Source organism: Heloderma suspectum, chromosome 1, assembly GCF_057233095.1.
Source record: "Heloderma suspectum isolate Gila_16-S chromosome 1, 16-S_ref, whole genome shotgun sequence".
Lineage (NCBI taxonomy): Eukaryota > Metazoa > Chordata > Lepidosauria > Squamata > Helodermatidae > Heloderma > Heloderma suspectum.
The window spans coordinates 302,016,697-302,038,802 of NC_139458.1; the positions used below are offsets into that span (position 1 = coordinate 302,016,697).

Sequence of the window (22,106 nt, forward strand, 5' to 3'; positions counted from 1 at the left end):
TTTGCTAGTGGTAGTACTTGCTACTTAAGATAATGGTTTGTTTTGTTTATACCTTATATGTAGTTTGATAGAAACTTAAAGCTATGGTAACTGTTGGTTAGCTTTTCATCCTTGAGCATGAGATAGTGGGATTGTATGAGCAGCCCTGGTGATTTCAATGTCTATAAAATTAATGTTGGCTATAGTTTGATGAGATTTTTTTGTTCAGATGGTATACACTTGGAATTCCTAGCGAATTGACACAGAGTGTCAGTATGAGAAGAGAGAAGCACTTTGGACTTCTGTTTGCAAGTATCAACAACTCTAAATTCAATAAGAATGTGAGAAGGGCATTGACAATAATCTCGGGAAAATATTTGTTAATCTTGACCTGGATTCTTCAGTTTGTACTTGTGTTAACTGTACAGTGTTATTTTTCAAGCTAAAATATAAGTTGTAATAAAACAGCACATTATAAATGTTTCAGCCCTACTAGCTAAGCGCAGACTGTTATAGTAAATGTAAGAATTCATTTACTCTAATGAGACATTAACATGTGTTGAATTTGACATGTTTAAATGAAGCAGAATAGATCCAAACTTTATATTTGATTGACAGGCACTGAGAACTCATGTAGAAACTGAGAGAAAGAGATAGTATCAGTCTTTGTTCATCCATACAATCAGGCTATGCATTGAAATGCTGTATGTTAGGGAAAAGTAGTAATATTTAAGTTGAGGCTTCTGTGTTGTAAAGAAAACGTTAAAAATTATGATTATGTCATCAGAGAAACTGATTAAGCTACGTTTTAAGAACTACAGAGATTATAGAACAGAGATTAAACTACCTTTTGTGGGCATAGCAGATTAAAATAAATGCAAGGTATAATTTAAGACACATGTGCAAGGAATCTAATATGGCTAGCCTTTAAATATCTTCTCTGTTTTGTGCTCAAAGTGGTGATTTTGCCTGACAATGTTTATTGAGTCTTTAATTATGAATGTAATAGTTTGCTAAAATATGTACACCAGTTTCCTTTAAAAAAGACAACTGGTGATTTAATTAGATTTGTTCTTGCATTGCAGCACTTTGAATCATCTTTAAAATGTATTCTTAAGCCCCTAGCTGTTAAGCACTTGCTACTTGAAAGTTTTTCTATGTAGAATAGAAATCTGTTCTGCAATCAGTTGCAGTCTAGCAGTAAACATTAAACGATGTGACTCTATTCTTGGCCAATTTATATTCATTCTTTTACTTGTAAAGTTCAAACCCTGTTCACTTCTACATGGATTGCTCAGGAAGTTTTCATAGTTCAGGATTGCAAGTCTTTGGAAAATCAAGACGCTGGGTCTTGGTCAGGTCTAAATATGTTAAGAAAAGGAATTCAAAAAGCCTTTTGCAGGTTTGAAATCCACTTTTTATGTTAATGATGAGTTCTGCCAATACAGGACCCTGGCATAACTAAACTGATGTTCATATTACCCTAAATTATATACAAGTTCAGTGAAGCAGAGAAGAATGTCCTATGTAGCTAGGTATAGAAAACTAATCCGTGATAATATAAATCAAGTTAAGTAAACTTTTTTTTACGATCATGCATGTGCTAATATATAGGTAGATTGTAAAGAGGCGTTTCAACTTCACAACTGTTATTTTTGTACTTTGTTTCACAATAAAACCTTTTGATGGAAGTGAGTTTTCAGGCCTTCTACATGGCAGGTTTTTTGCTCTGAAGTGTTTAGTTCTTAATTAACTCCCTTTGATCTACATCGTGCTATATTAATATGCCATTGCTTATTGATTTACTGCTTTATCATAAATTTGGGATTATATAAACTGCTGTAGAGTAGTGCTATGATGATTCTGTAGATGTGAGTAGAATAACAATCTTACGGTTACATCACAAGCCCAATACCTTCACTATTGGTTGTTTTTCTAATTAACAGTCTGCACTTAGCTAGTTCAGTCTTCCTGGTTTTATTTTAAATTTTCACTTTCCAAAACATATGTAGCAATCAGATACGATCTCTGCACAAAGGAGGTTAGGACTAAAGTAATTAATATATTGCTGCTTATCTTTAAATGTTTGAGCCAAAGGTTCAGGTCTTTTTAAGCTGTTAGAAGGTGCCTGCATTTACTAATGGACTTGGTTGTGACTCAGATTTGCCAGCTTTGAAACCATGTTTCCAAAGCTTTGGAAACTGCTTCAATGCATCGTTCCAAACTATTGTTTCAAGCATTTCAGAAAGCGTTCCACATGAAAATTAGGGTATTTCAGACTGAATTCAGGCATTCACTTCTGCATTTTTAGTCAGATTCCCATTGTGATTGAATATGTGTAATAGGACACCAGATTCTAATATAGGATTTTATTTTTCGTCATAAATTAAAGAAAAAGCAAATTTCCTGGTTTTGGTGCTGAACAAAACTGCAGTTCACCACTAACTGTGCATGCACAGGTTTTCCTCATTGCTTTGCTTAATACTAAAAAGATATTCCTTTTCTGTTCCTCCATTGAATTCTTCTTAAAACAGTCTCAGTACCCCGACATTTCATTTGGTGGGGTATGAGAAACATTTATTATGTGTATTTAACTATTTTCACATGTTCAAGTTAGTACTAGAAAACAATGCCACATAATTTTTTAGAACTTTAAAGGTATTAGGATTTAAATATCATGTGTTAAGTATTAGTCATATTTAAATCAAATATCATGAAACATAAACGCTATTGGTATAAATAACTCCTACTGAGTTGATTGCTCTATCACATTTTTTAAGTAAACATTTTTTTTCTGTCTCTAAGACTCAGGAAATTATGATTAAAGAGTAGCAAGAATATTATTCTATGTTTTAGAACACATGTGTTTGGATGGACACTGTTTCACTACCTCACTGAAGATTCAGTGAACTGACATTTGAAGCTCTCTTTTTTTAACCCCAGAGAATGAAAATTTGATCGAAGCATTGAAGAAAATAATTTTGAACCAAAATCTGGTTTGCATAAATAAGCCTTTTGATGTGAGAATGTGGGAAGCATAATTTTTTTTCCCCAGGGAAAAATATGAAGCATAAGGAAATTTGTCTCAAGATTTCCTTAAAAAACAACCCCACAAGGTGCTTAGTCTTGTTTAATTTTCACCTTTATAGCATTTAAAAATACTGCTATCCTTCAGAAATAAATGCAAGCTGTTAACAAATATATAAAGTTGCAAACATTCAAAAATACCTTCTCTTATGAAATGCAGTGCATTTTATATAAAAGTAAGAAATTTATTTTTTAATTAAAAAATAAAGCAAGGAAATGTTGAGTGCATGTAGCTTTTACTATCACTGTGAGGAATTCAGATGTACCTGAAAATTAATAGCTTTGAACTTTTCATTTTATTTTAATCAGATTAATTCAAGTCGGAAGTTTTATAATTTATTACAGCAGGACAGTTGAAGTATAGCATCAGTGAAATCCAAAAGGAATATAAGAAACAGCTTGCATATAGGAGAGTCCAAGCACAACTCAGATGGTGAACTTGAAAGAAGAAAATAATTTGAAAGTTCCATGCTTTTTTTGGAAAGCTAAAATGTATGAATCCTAAAAGTATTTAAAGATTGGCCTTTCATCCGAACGCAGCCAAACTTTTACTGTTCAGTATTGTCACACAAAGGAGCTATCTGCAAGCCCAAGTTTCTGCAATTAATTCCTGGAAGGCCCCTTGGGTGGCTAGCAGTGAATGGTGTATTCTTAAAAGGAGGCTAGTATCACATTTCATTTAACAAATGTGGATGTTAGAATGCCATACGTCTGTTTATGTAAAAATATAGCTTTTCCTACAAATACATTTTGGTTTAAATTTGAAAATATATAAAATCTTTATGCCACTGTCTGTGGGATTACATGAAGCCTATTACCAGATGCCTGTAAACTATTAATGTTCTAATATTCAGATTCCACTGTAGAGCTATGGTTAGCCTCTAAAGCATGAAAGAACATTTTTTTTCAGCATGGCTGATTTCTCTTTCAACAGTTAACTTGATTATCAGTATGAGAGAGGGACATAGAAAGAACTTTAAGAGTTACAACTTTTATAAGAGCTAAGCTAGAATATTGTGAACCTCACTTTGTACAGGATTCAGTCTGGCACCTTCATCCTAACCTTTTCCATGTTTCATGGATTCTTTACATACAATATGTAGTACGTGAGAAGTTGCCAGTTTTGGAGACTGTTCCTTGCTAATGGTTAGATCTAGACTTCTCATGAGTGTTGTTCTGCTCATGGGAAGCTGCCACTAGTGGAATTGGTGGTGGTGAGACATTTTCTGTGATTCTTCCTCCTCCCACACTTCCCAAAATGCTCCTTCAAAGGATTGGGATCCTCTGGAACTGTGTAGGAGATGGAATGGGGGGAATCACAGAAATTGCTTCCTGTCCTTCTTTCAGTGGTAACCTCTGCCTGATCAGAGTTCCATGAATGGAAGGAGCATTTCTGTTCATGGGATCGCATGTCTGGATCCAGCCTGGAGTGTTTAAATGGTCAGATGAGTGGGTCTTGCAAATAATACCATGTCTATTAATGCATAGTCCATTCCTTCCATGTATCCTTTCTCCGAAACGTGCTTTAACACCATAATCAGTTGAGCCAAGCACACAGCTCCACTACTAGTAGTTTAGATGTTACTGGCTCTTCCCCACTTCTGTACCTGCTGAACTTTAAATCAGTTCTTCTGATTTGATCTCCTGCTATTCTTTTTCCTACAGCAGGGGTAGGCCACCCGGTGCCCTTCAGATATTTGGACTACGACTTGCACCAGCTATCATGGCCAATGGTCTGGGATTATGGAATTTGTGGTACAAAACATCTGGGGGGCATCAGGTTACCTTCTCTTGTCCTAAGGTGTTAATCTTTTCTTCCTAGTAGAACAAGATATGATTCCTTCAAGGGCAGAGAACAGGGTTTGTTTGTATGAAACCAATTTTGAGTACTTAAGATCGCATAGTTATAAATTCTAGGTAATGCCATCATAAATGCACATTCTTACAACGGATGAATAACTGATATGTAATACAGACATGCAGCAGTTCTAAAAGCATGGAGGAAATGGGAAATAGGAAGAAAAGTATTCTGGAAGGTAGGCTAAACGAGGGGAGGGAGTATATGTTGCGGTGTCGTCAGCAGCCATCTTGGTTAATTCATAACACTTCATTTGAGGATGACCTTCCATTAACTGGTACTAATCTTTGCATATTTCCCATACAATGTTCTTCATCTTCCATTGGAATTATTGGCACAAGTTTTAATTCCCATATCCCATACAATAATGTTACATTTGTACAGCTGAACCGTTACACCTATACATACAGTTACTGGATCCTAACTTCTGTTCCATGACTGTGCTTTTTCCAACCACCCATTCTCTCTGCAGCGGGGGATCCTTTGGAGGAGAATAGTGTGTTGTTGTTGTTATCTATTACATTCTATACCGCCCCATAGCCAATGCTGTCTGGGCAATTTACAAAGATGAAAAACCATTAAAATACAATATACAAAGTTTAAAAACCATTTACATAAAAAAACCCAAACAGACAGTACATACATAGACAAGATATATCTAAAATATCTTAAGCAAGCAATCCATATTGCGTAGGGGGCTGGCAGCACGAAGGGTTCCATGTACTGCATATATATTTTCTCAGTTATCCTTGCAGCAATTATCCTTATATTGTAAATGAAGGGCTGAGCCTGTGTGAAGTTTTGCCTAAGGCTACCTAGTGACTTTATTGGGGAAGTATGATTGGAAGCAGGGATTTCCTGGTTCACAGCTCAGTCTCTTAGCTTCTAATTTTCTTCAATGATCTATCTATCTTTGTTAATATGTTGTATGATTTTAAAATCAGTCAACATTAGTTGAAATTGTGCAGCTTTGCTGCCAAGATATTAGACAGTTTTGGAATGAATTCCCTCAAGAGTTTTTTTTTTTAAATATATGGGTATGCTACATTCTGTCAAGCAGATATTAATACTTTAATTTGTTATGCATTTCATTTTCATTATATACTTTAAAATTTCAAATAGCAATTTTCTTTCTAATTTCATTTCACTTTGTCAGCAGAACTGTTTTTATGCGGGTTTCACATTGATATTCTTGGTTAAAAGAAAATATAGTGCTAAAACTGAAGGAAAACCAAAATCATATTGAATAGATATATTAACTGCAGAGAGAAAGTAATTAAAAGAAAATCTGGGAAAATACATAGTGATATAAGCTACTTTTATTTGTTTGAAAGGGAAAAAGTGCTAGTAAAATATCTAAGGAAAGTGTAATTCTACATTAATTTGTAATTTAAAGCCATTGTATTAATGCTAAACATAGGTACCAGTGATTTCAAATGGATACATTATTTTTTAATTCCTTTATGAAGAAGCATAACATGGGAATACAAGATCTTTTTGTATCAAGTTAAAAGAAAGTAGTCACCTTGAGTGGTTTGTCATAAGCATAAGGTTATGTTCGCATGCTCAGATGTTCTGTTTCTGTGTTCTTACAAGATACGTGTGCTGATCCTTCTTATTTTGTATGACAGAACAAGGGATGAGATTATTTGGTGCAACACACACCAAAGGAATGATGTGCTGTGCAGACCCCAAGTAACACAGTACTTTCATTTTTCTGGTGCCTTCTGTGCTTCCAGTTCAGTCCTAAATGATGTACTAAAAGTACAGAAACTCTTGTGTGAACAAAGGCTAAGAATGTACCTTTTAAGGGATCACAGTAAAAGCATCCACTTGCACTAAAATCTTAAGTGTAGAAGTGTGGTGTGCAGGTAGAGCAATGACACCATGACATCCTTGGGCAGCTGCCAGGGTCCCAGCAGCTTTGCAAGCCCACCACTGTTGATGCTTTCCTGGCCACCAGCCTCCTGCACACACTGGTCAGCTATGAACCACCATTTAAAATTTCCTATAAAGTCTTGGAGTGCTAAACATAGCATTGTTCTAGGGCAGGAGTGCACAGCCTATGGCCTGGAGAGCATCAAATTGGGGAAGGCTGGTCTGGGGCAAGGGTTGATGACTGAGGGAACCTACCCTGAGCAGAAGTTGAAGAATGGAAGGCCAAGTACAATTCTTCCCATGTAGCTTCTTCATACTCTCCTTTCCTCATCTTGGTTCCTCCACCCACTCCCATCTGCCTCATTGATTTACCACCTTTTCTTCCTGTCCTTGTGGTTGCTCCCTGAAAAAAGGGGTTGAGGTTGAAGACATCACTCAGCTAGTACATTTATTTTGGTGAAGAGTGCAGGAGGCTTCTCTCTTTCCTAACCTTTGTCTGCTGAGATTTGAAAAACTATCCAATTCCTCTTCACTAGAGTGTCTTTAAATCTTAATTGATGTTCAGATACTGACCACTGGGGGATGCAAGCACTGCCTATGGGATGCCTCCTGTCCTGAGTCCTGTCTTGGCCTATCAAGGCACAGAGATAAGATTATGCTCCCTTTCTGACATAAATGGGAAGGGAGAAGCAGTGGCTTAATAGTGATCTTCACTAGCTCAAATAGAAATGACTTTGCCATTGCGATCTTAGTAGTTTCTCTGTGATTGAGTGAAGTGGAACAAAGAAAGAAAAGGAGAAGGGGTTATATCAGTGTAGCTCTGAAGGTCAAATTCCTCAAATTGACTGATAGCTGCTGTTGTTTAGAGTACTATATTTAGTGAAGGTACCTGGATGCCCTTTAGACATTCACCCAGCTGCATGGGAGTTGTTTCCCTGTGAACAGATACTGTGAATCTAGGAAACATTTGAGTGACCCAAGTACATAGGCAGGAGATGATTTTATGGGTCATTCCACAAAATTGGTACCCCATTCCCAGAGCAGCTGGGAAAACATCTAAAGGGCACCATAATGTTGATGAATTGTTTATTATTTATTTTTATCTATTTCACAAATGTATATACTGCTTCCCAACAAAATTACTAAAGTGGCGAACATAACTCCCACACTAAAATATAACAATAAAATAAGATAAATTTATCTTAATTATCTTATCTCACAATAAAATGAGCATTCTACTTATCAGCAATAAAACTATAACTGCCTGGGCCACACCTCAGTGAAAGCCTGCATAAGGAGAGAGGTCTTAAGGAGTCATCTAAATGGCAAAATTCTAGATACCTGTCTGTGTCAGTTTGAAGTATGTTCCAGGGGGTGGGTGCTGCAACATTAAATGCTCTGTTATTAGTACTCCTAAGGCAAATCAAGACCGTACTGTGCATTGTGTTCTGAGAAACAGGTGTACAAATGTGTAACTATCTAATTTCCTTTCATTGACCTACAGATTGTCTAGGGTGCTCCGCATAGATTGTGTTAGTATAATTTAAAATGCTTAATTGATGATATCCTCATATGCATAGTGTTGATAAAAAATGGATATTTTTCCCTACAGCCAGATTTACAGTAGGCTAGGGAATATAACTTGCAGTTATCAAGCTACAGTTTAATAATATGCAGTATGAAATAAACATTCTTTATGTACATCCCATGATAAATGAAGGAACATAAGTGCATTTTAAAGCTCTTTTTGTTTATAACATGAAAAGAATGTGAATGAGAAGCTAGAAAGCTCTGCCTCTTTGTCATTGAAATATGACATTTGAATGTATGGTTCCTATTGCCTTTCCCTGGTGTTATAACTGATAAACAGCCATCTGTGATATGACTTTTCTGATGTGAGGAATACAAATTCTCTACTAAAAATGTGATGTGACTATGTGAGTATAGTGTAGGCATGAAATTGGTTATTTTAAGATGCATGGATGCATCTTTAGCGAGACTGAAAAGGTGAAATTTTATAAACTGGATAATAGGTATATCAGGTGTTTCTTCTGGGTGCTGTATAATATTGCTTGTATTCTAATGAATATGTCCTGAGTAAGCAAGAAACAAACAGTGTGTTCATACACACTGCCTGGTCACTCCTGCTGCAAGCGTCACATGTGAACCAGGACCTCTGGCTTGTCTCTGACTTGTCTCTCTCCTAACAAGTCAGAGAAATCACCCATGGTTTGTTGTTTGTTTTTTTCTCTGGCTTGTTGGAGGAGAGACAAGCCAGAGATCCAGATTCACACATCATGCTTTGGTCTTTGGTTTGTTTAGCCACTCATCCTTGCAGCTGGAGTGATAAAGCAGCATTGAGGAGCACACTGTTTGTAAACAGTAAGCTAGGATCCCAGAGGAACCCTGGAGGAACAAAACTGGAGGAACCATGGCTTAGTGTGAAATGAGAACCCTACCTGTATGTAATTGCAAAGGATAAGAATGACAACACTTATACAGTTGGGCTTAGATGCCTGTCTAAATCCATATGGATCTCGGCCAATAAAAATGGCATTGCATGCAGTTGTGAAAACACTGAACTTCATGTACTTAATGGTTTTTAGCATTAGTATTAACGAGGAAGAAGAACAAAATCTGATGATTGCATTCCTTGGGGCATGTACAATCTCCATGAAAGGGACAGATTAAAGTAATGAAGGCAGTTGCTTAAAAAGTTGAAGTGTTAAGTTTTGCGTTAGGGCAGTTTAATGGATTTACAATCTAGCAAAAAATTAAGGAATTATTTTGGAATAATCCCTTGTATTGCATTTGTATCCCATTGTTTATCATTCTAGTGATCTTAGAGCAGTTCCTGAACAATTTTCCATCCAGGTACTGACATCTCCAAAGTTTCAGAGGTGGAGAAATCCCTTGAGATTACACAAAGGAATTGTCTTCAAGAGCAGTAAACTCTGTTCTTCTGCTTATTTTCTTGCTTAACCCATACAGGACAGGAAAAAAAGATCAGTGTACATAACCAGACAGATTTTTAGCACCTGCTAGTCTTACTGATTTTGACTGCTAAGTTCAGCTAATGCAATGCTCAGAATTAATCTTCAGTGCATCCTGTTGCAGTCCCATATTATATGACATTTACATATTCATGCAGTAATGCTCACTCATGTATTGCTTGATTTGTTCTTTAAGCGTATCGTAAGGAATGTAAATCGATTGTTCCTGAAATATCTGTTTAGTGGCAGATTATTTGTTTGGTTATACTAAGTAAAACCTGCTTGTAGTTTACTACAACACAGATGTAAGGAATAAGACTCTTAGAATTGCCTTTCTGGGTCAGACCCAAGGTCTATCTAGTCCAGAATTCTGTCTCCAACAAAAATTATCCAGATGTCCTTGGAAGCTTATGAGCAGAACAAGATGGCAGTAGCAATCCTCCCTCTGTTTGCTCTTAGCATCTGGTAATGAAAGATTAATTGCTTTTGAATATGCAAGTTCCATTTTTGGTGTCTTTGGTAATAGTCACTCATCTGTTTCTCCATGAAGTGGCTTTTAAAAGGCCATTTGAACTAATAGTTATCACAGAATCTCATGGCAGTGAATATCATCAGTTAATCGTGTGCTTCAAATTCCAGGACTTTCTAACGTACATAGTTCAGCAAGTATTAAACTGTGAAGAATGGCCTTTGAAACTGCTGACATTATTCATGTTCTTATTTTTTTATTAACAGGAGGAGTGTTTCTTGAATCTGGAGGCTCCTATTTCAAGAGTATGTGGTTATGACACTCCATTTCCTCACATCTTTGAGCCATTCTATATCCCAGACAAATGGAAATGCTATGACACACTTCGGAAAATGATTAATTATTAATCACACAGGTGAGGAAAAGAAATCCATCTAGGTAGCTTGGAGCAAGCCTACGAAGTGTTGGGATTAAATCCTACCATCTCTTAAAACCAAAAATTGTAAGATTGCAGTCCTAAACTCACCTTCTAGGCAGTAAGTCTCATTGAATCCAACAGGATTTACTATTTAGAAAACATGCTTAGTATTAGTAATATTCCTTAACTTAACATCTGGACTAAGGAAAAAATGCAAGTAGGTAAGTGGCTATGGAAGAGATTTTGGTTCCTGAATTAGAGCCAAAATTGTAATTATTTTAATCTCAAAAATATTCTTGAGCCAGTGGAAAGGGCATCACTGTCTCACTTCTCTCTACAGAAGCTCAAGTCTTTTCCTGTACAGGAAATTAGGTCAGATTACTGTGGTAACTGATGCACTGAATTGTCTCCAACCACATCAAAACGTTTTTAGTAACTAATACATTTCCCACTTGGATTGTTACTGTTTATATATCACACAAGAAGAGCCAATCTCGATCAGACCTAGGGTCCATCTAGTCTAGCATTCTATTCACACAGTTGCCAACCAGCTGTCGACAGAAAACCCACAAGCAGGACATGAGTGCAACAGCACCCTCCTGCCCATGTTCCCCAGCAACTGGTGTACATAGGCTTTCTGCCTCTGATACTGGAGGTAGCATAGAGCCATCAGGACTAGTAGCCATTGAAAGCCTTCTCCTCCAGGAATTTATCTAACCCCTTTTTAAAGCCATCCAAATTGGTGGCCATCACTGCATCTTGTAGTAACGAATTCCATAGTTTGACTATGTGCTGTGTTTCTTTTATCTGTTCTGAATATCCCACCAATCAGCTTCATGGTATGACCTTGGGTTCTAGTATTATGTGAGAGGGGGAAAAAAGTCTCCCTATCCACATTCTCCACACCAGTCCCAATACAGATCCCTTTGGGACCCCACTATTTACATCCCTTCATTGGGACAATTTACCATTTACTCCTACTGTCTGCTTTCTGTTTTTTAACTACCCTTATATTGATACTAGTTTTCGTTTAAAAATGTTGTTGCTGCCCATTGTCAAGCCATGATGATTCATATCTGTTATTGTGTTAATTTTTACTGAATAGAAAATGCTTATAATGTATATAGTATCTTGTCATGACACTGCTATATTGTCAGCTGGATTTATCTGGGATGAATCCCTGACCAAGCTGGCAGAGGTGGTCTCAAGTGTGGTGTTGGATGAACCCAGGATGGTGATTCTGGGTGGCTTTAACTTCCATGCTTAGGCTGTGTCTGGAGCTCCAGCTCGGGGACTTTATGGCCTCCATGACAACCATGCGGCTATCTCAGTTGGTCATCGGCCCAGCATATGAAGCAGGGCATACCCTTGATTTGGTTTTTGTTCCAAGCTGATGAATAATCTGCAAATTGGGAAGGTCCAAGTAACACCATTATCATGGTCAGACCATTTCCTGGTAAGGTTTGAACTCATGGAGTTACTTCCCTCCTGCAGGGGTAAGGAGGGTCCACCCCAGGGGATAGATGGAATTCAATGGATTTCTGAAAGCTCTTGGGGAGTTTCCATTGGAGAAAGGTTGTGATCCAGCCGAGGCCCTAGTCTTGCTGTGGAACAGTGAGATGCAGGGGGCCATTGACTTGATTGCACCTGAGTGCCCTCTCTGGCACTGTGGAGCCCACTCTAGTATACTAGGGAGATACAGTCAATTAAACAGGCTGGATGTTGGCTAGAGTGCAAATAGCACAAGACTCAAAGTGGAGATGACCCAGCATGCTCTAGAGCTCAGAATCGTGCCTATTGTGTGGTGGTGTGGGCAGCAAAGAAGGCTTGCTTTGCTGCCTCCATTGTGTCCTCAAGTAGCCATCCAGCTCTTTTGGTTGGTCCAGGGGCTGTTAACACTCTCCCCAACAAATGGGGTCCTGGTCCCCTCAAGGACCTACTGTGACCTTTTTGCATCACACTTTGAGGACAATATCACTCATCTCTGTGGCGAACTTGATGCTGTTGTTAGCACAGTTGCAGTTGAGGTGTCTGATGCCACCATCTGTCCAATTTTGTGGGATCATTTTCAGTTGCTGTGGCTTGATGGCATGGACAAGGTGCTTGCAGCAATGTGACCAACCACCTGCCCTATCAATCTTTGTCCCTCCTGGCTAATAAAAGCTAGCTGAGGGGGGTACAACTGAGTGGCTCCAGGGTGTGGTGAATGCTTCTCTATGGGAAGGGGTGGTTCCTGCTGTCCTTAAGGAAGCAGTAGTACGACCACTCCTGAAGCAGCCTACTCTGGACCCAGTGATTTTAGACAACAGTTGCCCAGTTGGAAATACCCCTTTCTTAGGGAGGGTACTAGAGAAGGTCATGGAGGAACAACTGCAGGGACTCTCGGAGGATGCTGATTATTCGACCCATTCCAGTCTGGGTTTTGATACAATGGTTGATAGTATCGAAAGCTGCTGAGAGGTCCTGCAGAACCAATAGGGACACACTCCTCCTGTTCCTAGTGAGTGTTTTTTGTAGACCCACTGTAGGTTGCAGATCAAAAATGGACAATACCCAAGGAATGTCCCCTTTGTGGAGGTCCTTCAGGAAGTCCCAAGAGGAGGGTGTTGTAGGATGACCATTGAGAGTCATCTTGTGGGTAAGCCCCAGCTCTGGGGAATTTTCTTTTTAACACAATTGTTTTAAAACCTCTTATATTTTTGTACTGCGGTGGGAAGTATGTGTTTCCAGAGGGATGGATGGCGAGATCAGGGAAATAGGGGTACAGTCATTTTGTGGATTGAAGACAAAGAGAAACATGGTGGCTGGGCCGTTATGGGGAAAAGGACTCCAAATACGGTTTCCCCCTTCTGAGCCATCTCTCAGCCAGCAGGATCTGAGTTGTCTTGGTGACATTCCCCCTGGGTTGAAGGTATTGAATGTTGGGGATCAATAAAAATAGCAACCATCCAAGACTTAATCTTGGATGGGAATGCTGACCTAGCTCATATAACATAGACCTAATTGAACTAAATGGGGGTGTATGTGCCTCTTTCCCAGCTTTTCCTTTCCGGATTCTCTGTGCAGCAGCAAGCAAGAACTGGGGTGGGGGGCAGGGAGGTAAGATTGCAGCAGTCTATTGTTATTCCATCCTCCTGACTGCCCTTTCCAGCAGTCTTCCAGTTTTGTGTGTATTCCTAAAAGTTGGTTCCTGGGAGAATAGGTGTACTGGTGTACTGCCCACCTGCCATTTGGCAGATATGTTGGAGTCTTCCAGGTTTGTGGTATTGGGGGACTTTACATTTATGCCAAGACCATCCATTCAGGAGTGGCTCAGGTTTTCATGGCCTGTCCCAAGTGGTTTCTGGGCACATTCTTGATCTTGTAGAATGATGGACATCTTGGTGAGGTCGAGCTTTTGATAGTTCCTTTATCAGACAAGTCACACTACCTGGTAGGGCTTAGGCTTGTTAGACCTCTGAGCCTTTGCAGGGCTGGAGAACTGAATAGGATAATCCTTCCCAGGAGAGAGATGGATCCAGATTGTTTCCTAGCAGCAATTGCGGATTTTCCTGTTAGCTTGACAGGCAATTATATCTGAGTCCTGTTTGATCTTTGGAACAGAGAAATGTCACAGGCAGTTAACACGATCACTGAGTCCCCTCTTCTCCTTAGTAGAATCAAACAAGCTCCTTGATTCTCTGCAGAACTTGCTGTGATGAAACTCGTGGTATAATGGCTTGAGTGACTTTGGTGGAAGACTTGGACAAATCTGATTAAACACCATTTAGAGCCCATTCTAGGGCCTGTTCTGTGGCAGTGATGGGAAAGAAATATTTTCTGTCATCATTGCATCTGCAATGTCCACCAGTAGAGCAGCAGTGGAGAATTGCAAGCAATTCAACCTGCTAAGTCCAAAAGATCAGATAAATCCATAGTATAAGACAGTATCCGACAAGAGATAAAAAGTGGTTTAAAATGTCAGTGAAGAAACTGGAAAAGGAGAAGAGATGCATGACTGAGATAAGAAAAATAAATTCCAAAAGAAGAGTAAGAAGAAGAAAATGGAAGAACCAAGAGGCAGCTCCTTGTGGTACTAATGCAGTGTCCTCTTTCTGGCTCCAAGGCAGGAAGATGTTATGTAGCAGCCTTGGGCCAGAGGTGGGGCTAGACTAATTAAAGGCATTCACAGGTTTTTTCCTATGGTAGTGGTAATATATATGGTAGTCGCAATATATTCCTATACAGCAGTGTGTCCCAGTATTTTGATGCCTGCAGCACATTTTTTCTAGATTAAAATTGGAGGAACTATAAACTCATTCAAATAGTTACATATTATATTTATGATCAGCTTCCCGAACAATGAGCAGACACCAGCTGTGGGATGGTCTGGTCAATATTTTCTTTGGATTCTCTTCCTCCTCCTGTTGTCCAGTCACTCAGAAATGGGACTGTGCCTTCTGGGCAATACTGATTCTCTTTCGTTTCCCCTACATACGTCATCTGTAGTACAGGCTATGTCAGAGAATCCCAGTGCATTTTTAACACACTTTGTCAGGATGATATTGCTGCTAATGGCTTTGATCCAATAATGTCTGAGCAGAAAAGTACTTCTGTTTGTGCAAGCTATCCTGAATTCCTCTGATCTCTGTATCCCGCTGCAGCCCCCATTCCCCATTCCATGCAGTTGTACAGGGTCCGTCAACCCCTAGGAGTGTCTTTTGGGGGACATAGAGGTGTAGTGGGGAGGAGACAGGAAAGCCCTACTGTACAAGCGGATTTCTGTTCTCCCTGTGTCCAATCCTAGAGAGATTAAGATCAATGCTTCATGAGGCATCCTCGCTCTCAGGGTCTAGGGTGGTTGATGCATCCATGATGATAGCTTAGTTTTGCAGAGCATACTTCAGCCTATTTCTTTCTTTAATTTATAATATTGACTTTACTATAAAATAATCCCAAAGCAGGATTCAAAACCAATAAAACACAATAAAAGCATCAACTGGTAAAACAGGAGAACAGACACATAGATAAGTAACTTTACTAGATGCAATAGATGGAGATTCATTGCCATATAACATATGGATGTCTGCTTATAACCAGCTGGCTATATAAAAGAGCATACTGAAGCACCTATGGCAAACATATCTAACCAAGCAACATCTTAGCAGCAAGCTTGAAGGAGCAGAGTTCTTCACATGGTGTCCCTGGTTATAGAAAGGGATGTTTTAGTGAAGTTAGTGCCTCTTGTGAGACACAGACTTCCCCACAAAGGAACTTAGAACTGGAGTCACTGTTGTCTCTACGAGAACACTGGATTTAATTAAAATGCATATATAATGTTCTGTGAAGGTGAACAAGCTTTCATATGTTCATACAATGGTATATATGAAATGTGAGATACACAGCTCAATCCTATATGCATTTACTCAGATATAAGTCCTACTGTATTCAGTTGTGTTACTCCTGGGCAAGGTTACATAGGAACGCAACTTAAATGTTTATGGTCTGCATGTTAAATTATTTATATGCACATAACTTGTAACATGTTCTATTTCTGTTTCTACTAAGGTAAGAAGAACAAGAAGAAAATGCAGTTGCTATCAACGGAGCTATTAACATCAAACTGGGATTTATTTTACTTTATTTTTATAGAGAAGAACTATGTAAGATTATTTTCTCAAATTTATTATTATAGATATTCATTTTGGCTATTCATCAAAAGCTCAAAATTTCTGCCAACTAGTGGGATCAAGAATGGGCAGGTGATTACTGTAGAATATTGATTGTGATACTCCCTGCCCCCCCCCACACTTTTCACATTAAAGAACTGCTAAAATATTTTACCATATCAATTAAGTCTTGGATTGCACTCAATAAACATACTGTAATCAAGAGGCCTTTGGTCTGCGTTTTTTGCCTTCATAAATTTATGTTTACAATAATTCACAATAAACCTATTATGTGTATTAACCTAAAACTGGCTGTGATTGTACACTTTGGCATCAAGATTGCGTGATCAGTGGCCATAAACTGTCACTTTGTTTTTTAAACCCAGCACACTTAAGTTGGAATTATAAGACCACCTGTGACCCCATCCCTATCATAACAAATATTACCATTAACACAGTCTTTAAATACGTTTGCTGGCTCAAAGCTTATTTAAGTGGATGGAGGGTGGCAAAACTAATGAGGACAGTAATAAATTGCAAACGTAATAGGGATATGGCAGCAGTGGGCAACGTGGGCGGTGGGCTTGCTGCAGCCCTCCCAGAGGACATCTTGCACCCCCCCATTGGGTCCACTGCTGCTGCAGTGCAACCCCCACTACTGCTGTGTTGCCAAATTCCCAACAATTCTGCTGGGAAGCTAGGAACGTGGGGAGCACACACCTTGTTCCCAAAAGAATCGTCCTCCCCCAAGCCCCACCAAACTGCTGTTTTCTGCTGGAAAACAAGGCACATGCTCCCAGAGCACCTTGTTTTGCAGCAGAATTGCTGGGAATGCAGCTGTGTGGCCACTTAGGGCTGCAGCTGCTGTGGTACGGAAGGGGTTTGGCCCTCAGAGGGTCCAATGTGGCACCCCAACCCACTGCATTGCCCACTCCTGGTATATGGTATGCTTTGAAATAGTGGTTACACAATCCTCACCCACCCCTTTCACTATGTGTAGATAGGTTGGGGAGCCAGGGACTATTGCAGTTATTTGGTGCATGTAAATTAGGGTTATGCACTAACCAAAGATTCAGTTTAGATCCTGCTTTCATAATTCGGACAGCAGCCTAATTGGGAAACTAAACCACTTCAGAGGCCACCTGATATGACTCTGGTCCGAATCAGAACCTCAGTTCAGGAAATCCAAAGCTTTATGCCTCCCAATTGGCCATCATTGAAAAATCAACCAACAGCTATAACGTTTCTGTCTTTAGACATATTTGGACATTTTCAGGCAGAGTAGCCCCTTCTGATGTGATAAGTCCTGCCATATTCCAGACAGAGAGTTGCGGGGGTTTTGGTGCAAGGGCAGCGGTTACAGTTTCAGGGTTATCAAAAAATAATTTAAGTACCCACCTGTTTCTGTTGGGTAATTTGTACAAAAATGACATACATCAAATTCTGAAGGATGGGTTCAGGTTTTTTGTGCTAGGTATCTTTAAAATTCCCCTTCATGGATCACTGCCTTGTTGTGGCGAAGGGGCTTGCGTAACTCAATGAAGCCATAAGCTATGCCGTGAAGGGCCACCCAAGACGGACAGGTCATGGCAGAGAGTTCTGACAAAATGTGGTCCACTGGAGAAGGAAATGGCAACCCACTCCAGTATTCTTGCCAAGAAAACCCCATGGAATGTATCACAAGGCTAAACGAGATGACGCCGGAAGATGAGCCCCTCAGGTCGGAAGGTGTCCAATATGCTACTGGGGAAGAGCAGAGGGTATTTCCAAGTAGCGCCAGAAAGAGTGAAGCGGCTGGGCCAAACCCGAAAGGACACTCAGCTGTGGATGTGTCTGGTGGTGAAAAGAAAATCCGATGCTGTAAAGAACAATATTGTTTAGGAACCTGGAATGTCAGATCAATGAATCAAGGTAAGCTGGAGGTGGTCAAACATGAGATGGCAAGATTGAACATCGACATCTTGGGAATCAGCGAACTCAAATGGACAGGCATGGGCGAATTTAATTCAGGTGACTATCATATCTACTATTGTGGGCAAGAATCCCTTAGAAGAAATGGAGTAGCACTCATAGTCAACAAAAGGGTGGGAAAAGCAGTACTGGGGTACAATCTTAAAAATGATAGAATGATCTCAGTACGAATCCAAGGCAAACCATTCAACATCACAGTAATTCAAGTCTATGCCCCAACCACTGAGGCCGAAGAAGCTGAGGTTGATCGGTTCTATGAAGACCTACAACACCTTCTAGAACTAACACCAAAAAAAGATGTCCTCTTCATCATAGGGGATTGGAATGCTAAAGTAGGAAGTCAAGAAATCACCGGGATAACAGGCAAGCATGGCCTTGGTGTACAAAATGAAGCAGGACAAAAGCTAATAGAGTTTTGCCAAGAGAACATGCTGATCATAGCAAACACTCTTTTCCAACAGCACAAGAGGCGACTCTACACATGGATATCACCAGATGGTCAATATCGAAATCAGATTGATTATGTCCTTTGCAGCCAAAGATGGAGAAGCTCCATACAGTCAGTAAAAACAAGACCTGGAGCTGACTGTGGCTCAGATCATGAGCTGCTTCTTGCAAAATTTCGGCTTAAATTGAAGAACGTCGGGAAAACCACTAAACCGTTCAGGTATGACCTAAATCATATCCCTGATGAATATACAGTGGAGGTGAGGAATAGATTTCAGGGATTAGACCTGATAGACAGAGTGCCTGAGGAACTATGGACGGAGGTCCGTAACATTGTTCAGGAGGCAGCAACGAAATCCATCCCAAAGAAAAAGAAATGCAAGAAAGCAAAGTGGCTGTCTGATGAGGCTTTACAAGTAGCTCACGAAAGAAGGGAAGCGAAAAGCAAGGGAGAAAAGGGAAGATATACCCAACTGAATGCAGAGTTCCAGAGAATAGCAAGGAGAGACAAGAAGGCCTTCTTAAATGAACAATGCAAAGAAATCGAGGAAAACAACAGAATGGGAAAGACTAGAGATCTCTTCAAGAAAATTGGAGATCTCAAGGGAACGTTTTGTGCAAAGATGGGCATGATAAAGGACAAAGAAGGCAGGGACCTAACAGAAGTAGATGAGATTAAGAAGAGGTGGCAAGAATACACAGAAGAACTATACAGGAAAGATCTGAATGTCCCTGATAGCCATGATAGTGCGGTCACTGAACTTGAGCCGGACATCCTAGAGAGTGAAGTCAAGTGGGCCTTAGGAAGCATTAGTAACAACAAAGCTAGCGGAGATGACAGTATTCCAGCCGAGCTATTTAAAATCCTAAAAGATGATGCTGTTAAAGTGCTGCATTCAATATGCCAACAAATCTGGAACACTCAACAGTGGCCACAAGACTGGAAAAGGTCAGTTTACATTCCAATTCCAAAGAAGGGCAACGCCAAAGAGTGTTCAAACTACCGCACAATTGCGCTCATTTCACATGCCAGCAAGGTGATGCTCAAAATCCTACAAGCTAGGCTTCAGCAGTATGCGAACCGAGAATTACCGGAAGTACAAGCTGGGTTTAGAAGAGGCAGAGGAACTAGAGATCAAATCGCCAACATTCGCTGCATCATGGAGAAAGCAAGAGAATTCCAGAAAAATGTCTATTTCTGCTTCATTGACTACGCTAAAGCCTTTGATTGTGTGGATCACAACAAACTGTGGCAAATTCTTAAAGTGATGGGAGTACCAGAGCACCTTACCTGCCTCCTGAGAAACCTGTACGAGGGTCAAGAAGCAACAGTAAGAACCAGACATGGAACAACCGATTGGTTCAAAATTGGGAAAGGAGTACGACAAGGCTGCATATTGTCACCCTGCTTATTTAACTTATATGCAGAGTACATCATGAGAAAGGCCGGGTTGGATGAATCAGAGGTCGGAATTAAGATTGCTGGGAGAATTATCAACAACCTCCGATATGCAGACGATACCACCCTAATGGCAGAAAGCGAAGAGGATCTCAAGAGCCTCTTGTTGAGGGTGAAAGAGGAGAGTGCAAAAGCTGGTTTGAAACTCAACATTAAAAAAACGAAGATCATGGCATCTGGCCCCATCACTTCCTGGCATATGGAAGGGGAAGAAATGGAAGCAGTGACAGATTTTACTTTCTTGGGTTCCAAGATCACCGCAGACGGTGACTGTAGCCATGAAATTAAAAGACGCTTGCTCCTTGGGAGGAAAGCTATGGCCAACCTAGACAGCATAGTAAGAAGCAGAGACATCACCTTGCCGACAAAGGTCCGTCTAATCAAAGCTATGGTTTTCCCAGTAGTAATGTATGGCTGTGAGAGCTGGACTATAAGGAAGGCTGAGCGCCGAAGAATTGATGCTTTCGAACTGTGGTGCTGGAGAAGACTCTTACGAGTGCCCTGGACTGCAAGGAGGTCAAATCAGTCCATCCTAAAGGAAATCAACCCTGAGTGCTCATTGGAAGGACAGATAATGAAGCTGAAGCTCCAATATTTTGGCCACCTAATGCGAAGAGAAAACTCCCTGGAAAAGACCCTGATGCTGGGAAAGACTGAAGGCAAAAGGAGAAGGGGACAGCAGAGGATGAGATGGCTAGATAGCATCACGGATGCAATGAATATGAACTTGAGCACGCTCCGGGAGAGAGCGCAGGACAGGAAGGCCTGGCGTGCTATGGTCCATGGGGTCACGAAGAGTCGGACACGACTGAACGACTGAACAACAACAACAATCTTTAAAATTGATTGGGGCGGGGGGGGGGTTGAATAAAAAGGGATTCACTCCCTCCCACACATGGTTTTGTTGAAATGTTTTTATCAAACATAATGGAGGTGCCCCTAAGTGAGTAACTTATAAAAATTTCAGGACAGATGCAATAGCTAGACGTTATTTTATTTACTTACTTACTTACTTACTTACTTACTTATTTACTTACAATATTTATATACTGCTCCACATCAGAAGATTTTGGAGCGGTGAACAACATGATAAAATAATAAAACAACAGGTTAAAAGAGTTAAAACAAAAAAAAGACAAACCCCAACAATGTGGAATTTAACAAACCATGGCTGGTCATGCAAGGAAGGCCTCTTAAAATAACGTATTCAGGAGGTGCCAGAAGGAAGACAATGTTGGCGCCTGCCTGACCTCTGATGACCTTGGTGACCGGGCAGGTTGGTAAGGAAGGAGGCACTCTCTCAGGTATTCTGGTCCCAAGTTTTTTAGGGCTTTGTACACTAGTACTATTACCTTAAACCTGGTCCGGTAGCGAATAGGCAGCCAGTGCAGTTCCCTTAGCAAAGGAGTTACATGCTGAAAAGGGGTGGCCCCCGACGACAGCCGAGCTGCTGCGTTCTGTACTAGCTCCAACTTCCAGACCAGCCTTAAGGGCAGCCCCCATAGAGCGCATTGCAGTAATCCAGTCTTGAGGTTACTAATGCCTGTACCATCGTGGTCAAGCTGTCCAGGAAAGGCTGTAGCTGGCGAGCCAGCCGAAGCTGGTAAAAGGCACTCTGAGCAGCCGCGACCACTTGGGCCTCCAGTGACAATGATGGATCTAGGAATACCCCCAGACTATGGACCTGATCTTTCAGAGGGAGTGCAGTCCCATCCAGAACAGTCAATGAGCCTATCTCCTGGACCCGGGACCCACTCACCCCCAGGGCTTCCATCTTGCCAGGATTCAGCTTCAGTTTATTGGCCCTCATCCAGCCCATTACTGAGTCTAGGCACTGATTCAGGACATGCACAGCCTCTCCTGATTCAGTTGTCGCAGAGAGATAGAGCTGCATGTCAT

General features: G+C 40.3%; 1 protein-coding gene across 4 annotated transcripts in view; it reads left to right on the forward strand.

Moving 5' to 3' along the window:
• Positions 1-16,635, forward strand: part of BCKDHB (branched chain keto acid dehydrogenase E1 subunit beta) — a 76,219-nt gene extending 59,584 nt beyond the window's left edge. For all 4 annotated transcript variants that reach the window (XM_084826982.1, XM_084826981.1, XM_084826980.1 and 1 more), the window contains 2 exons: positions 10,531-10,679; positions 16,230-16,635. In XM_084826982.1, coding sequence (XP_084683108.1) covers positions 10,531-10,671 — 141 coding nt within the window. In that variant the 3' untranslated portion in view covers positions 10,672-10,679; positions 16,230-16,635. The remainder of the gene's footprint in view (positions 1-10,530; positions 10,680-16,229) is intronic.
• Positions 16,636-22,106: the final 5,471 nt, after the last annotated feature.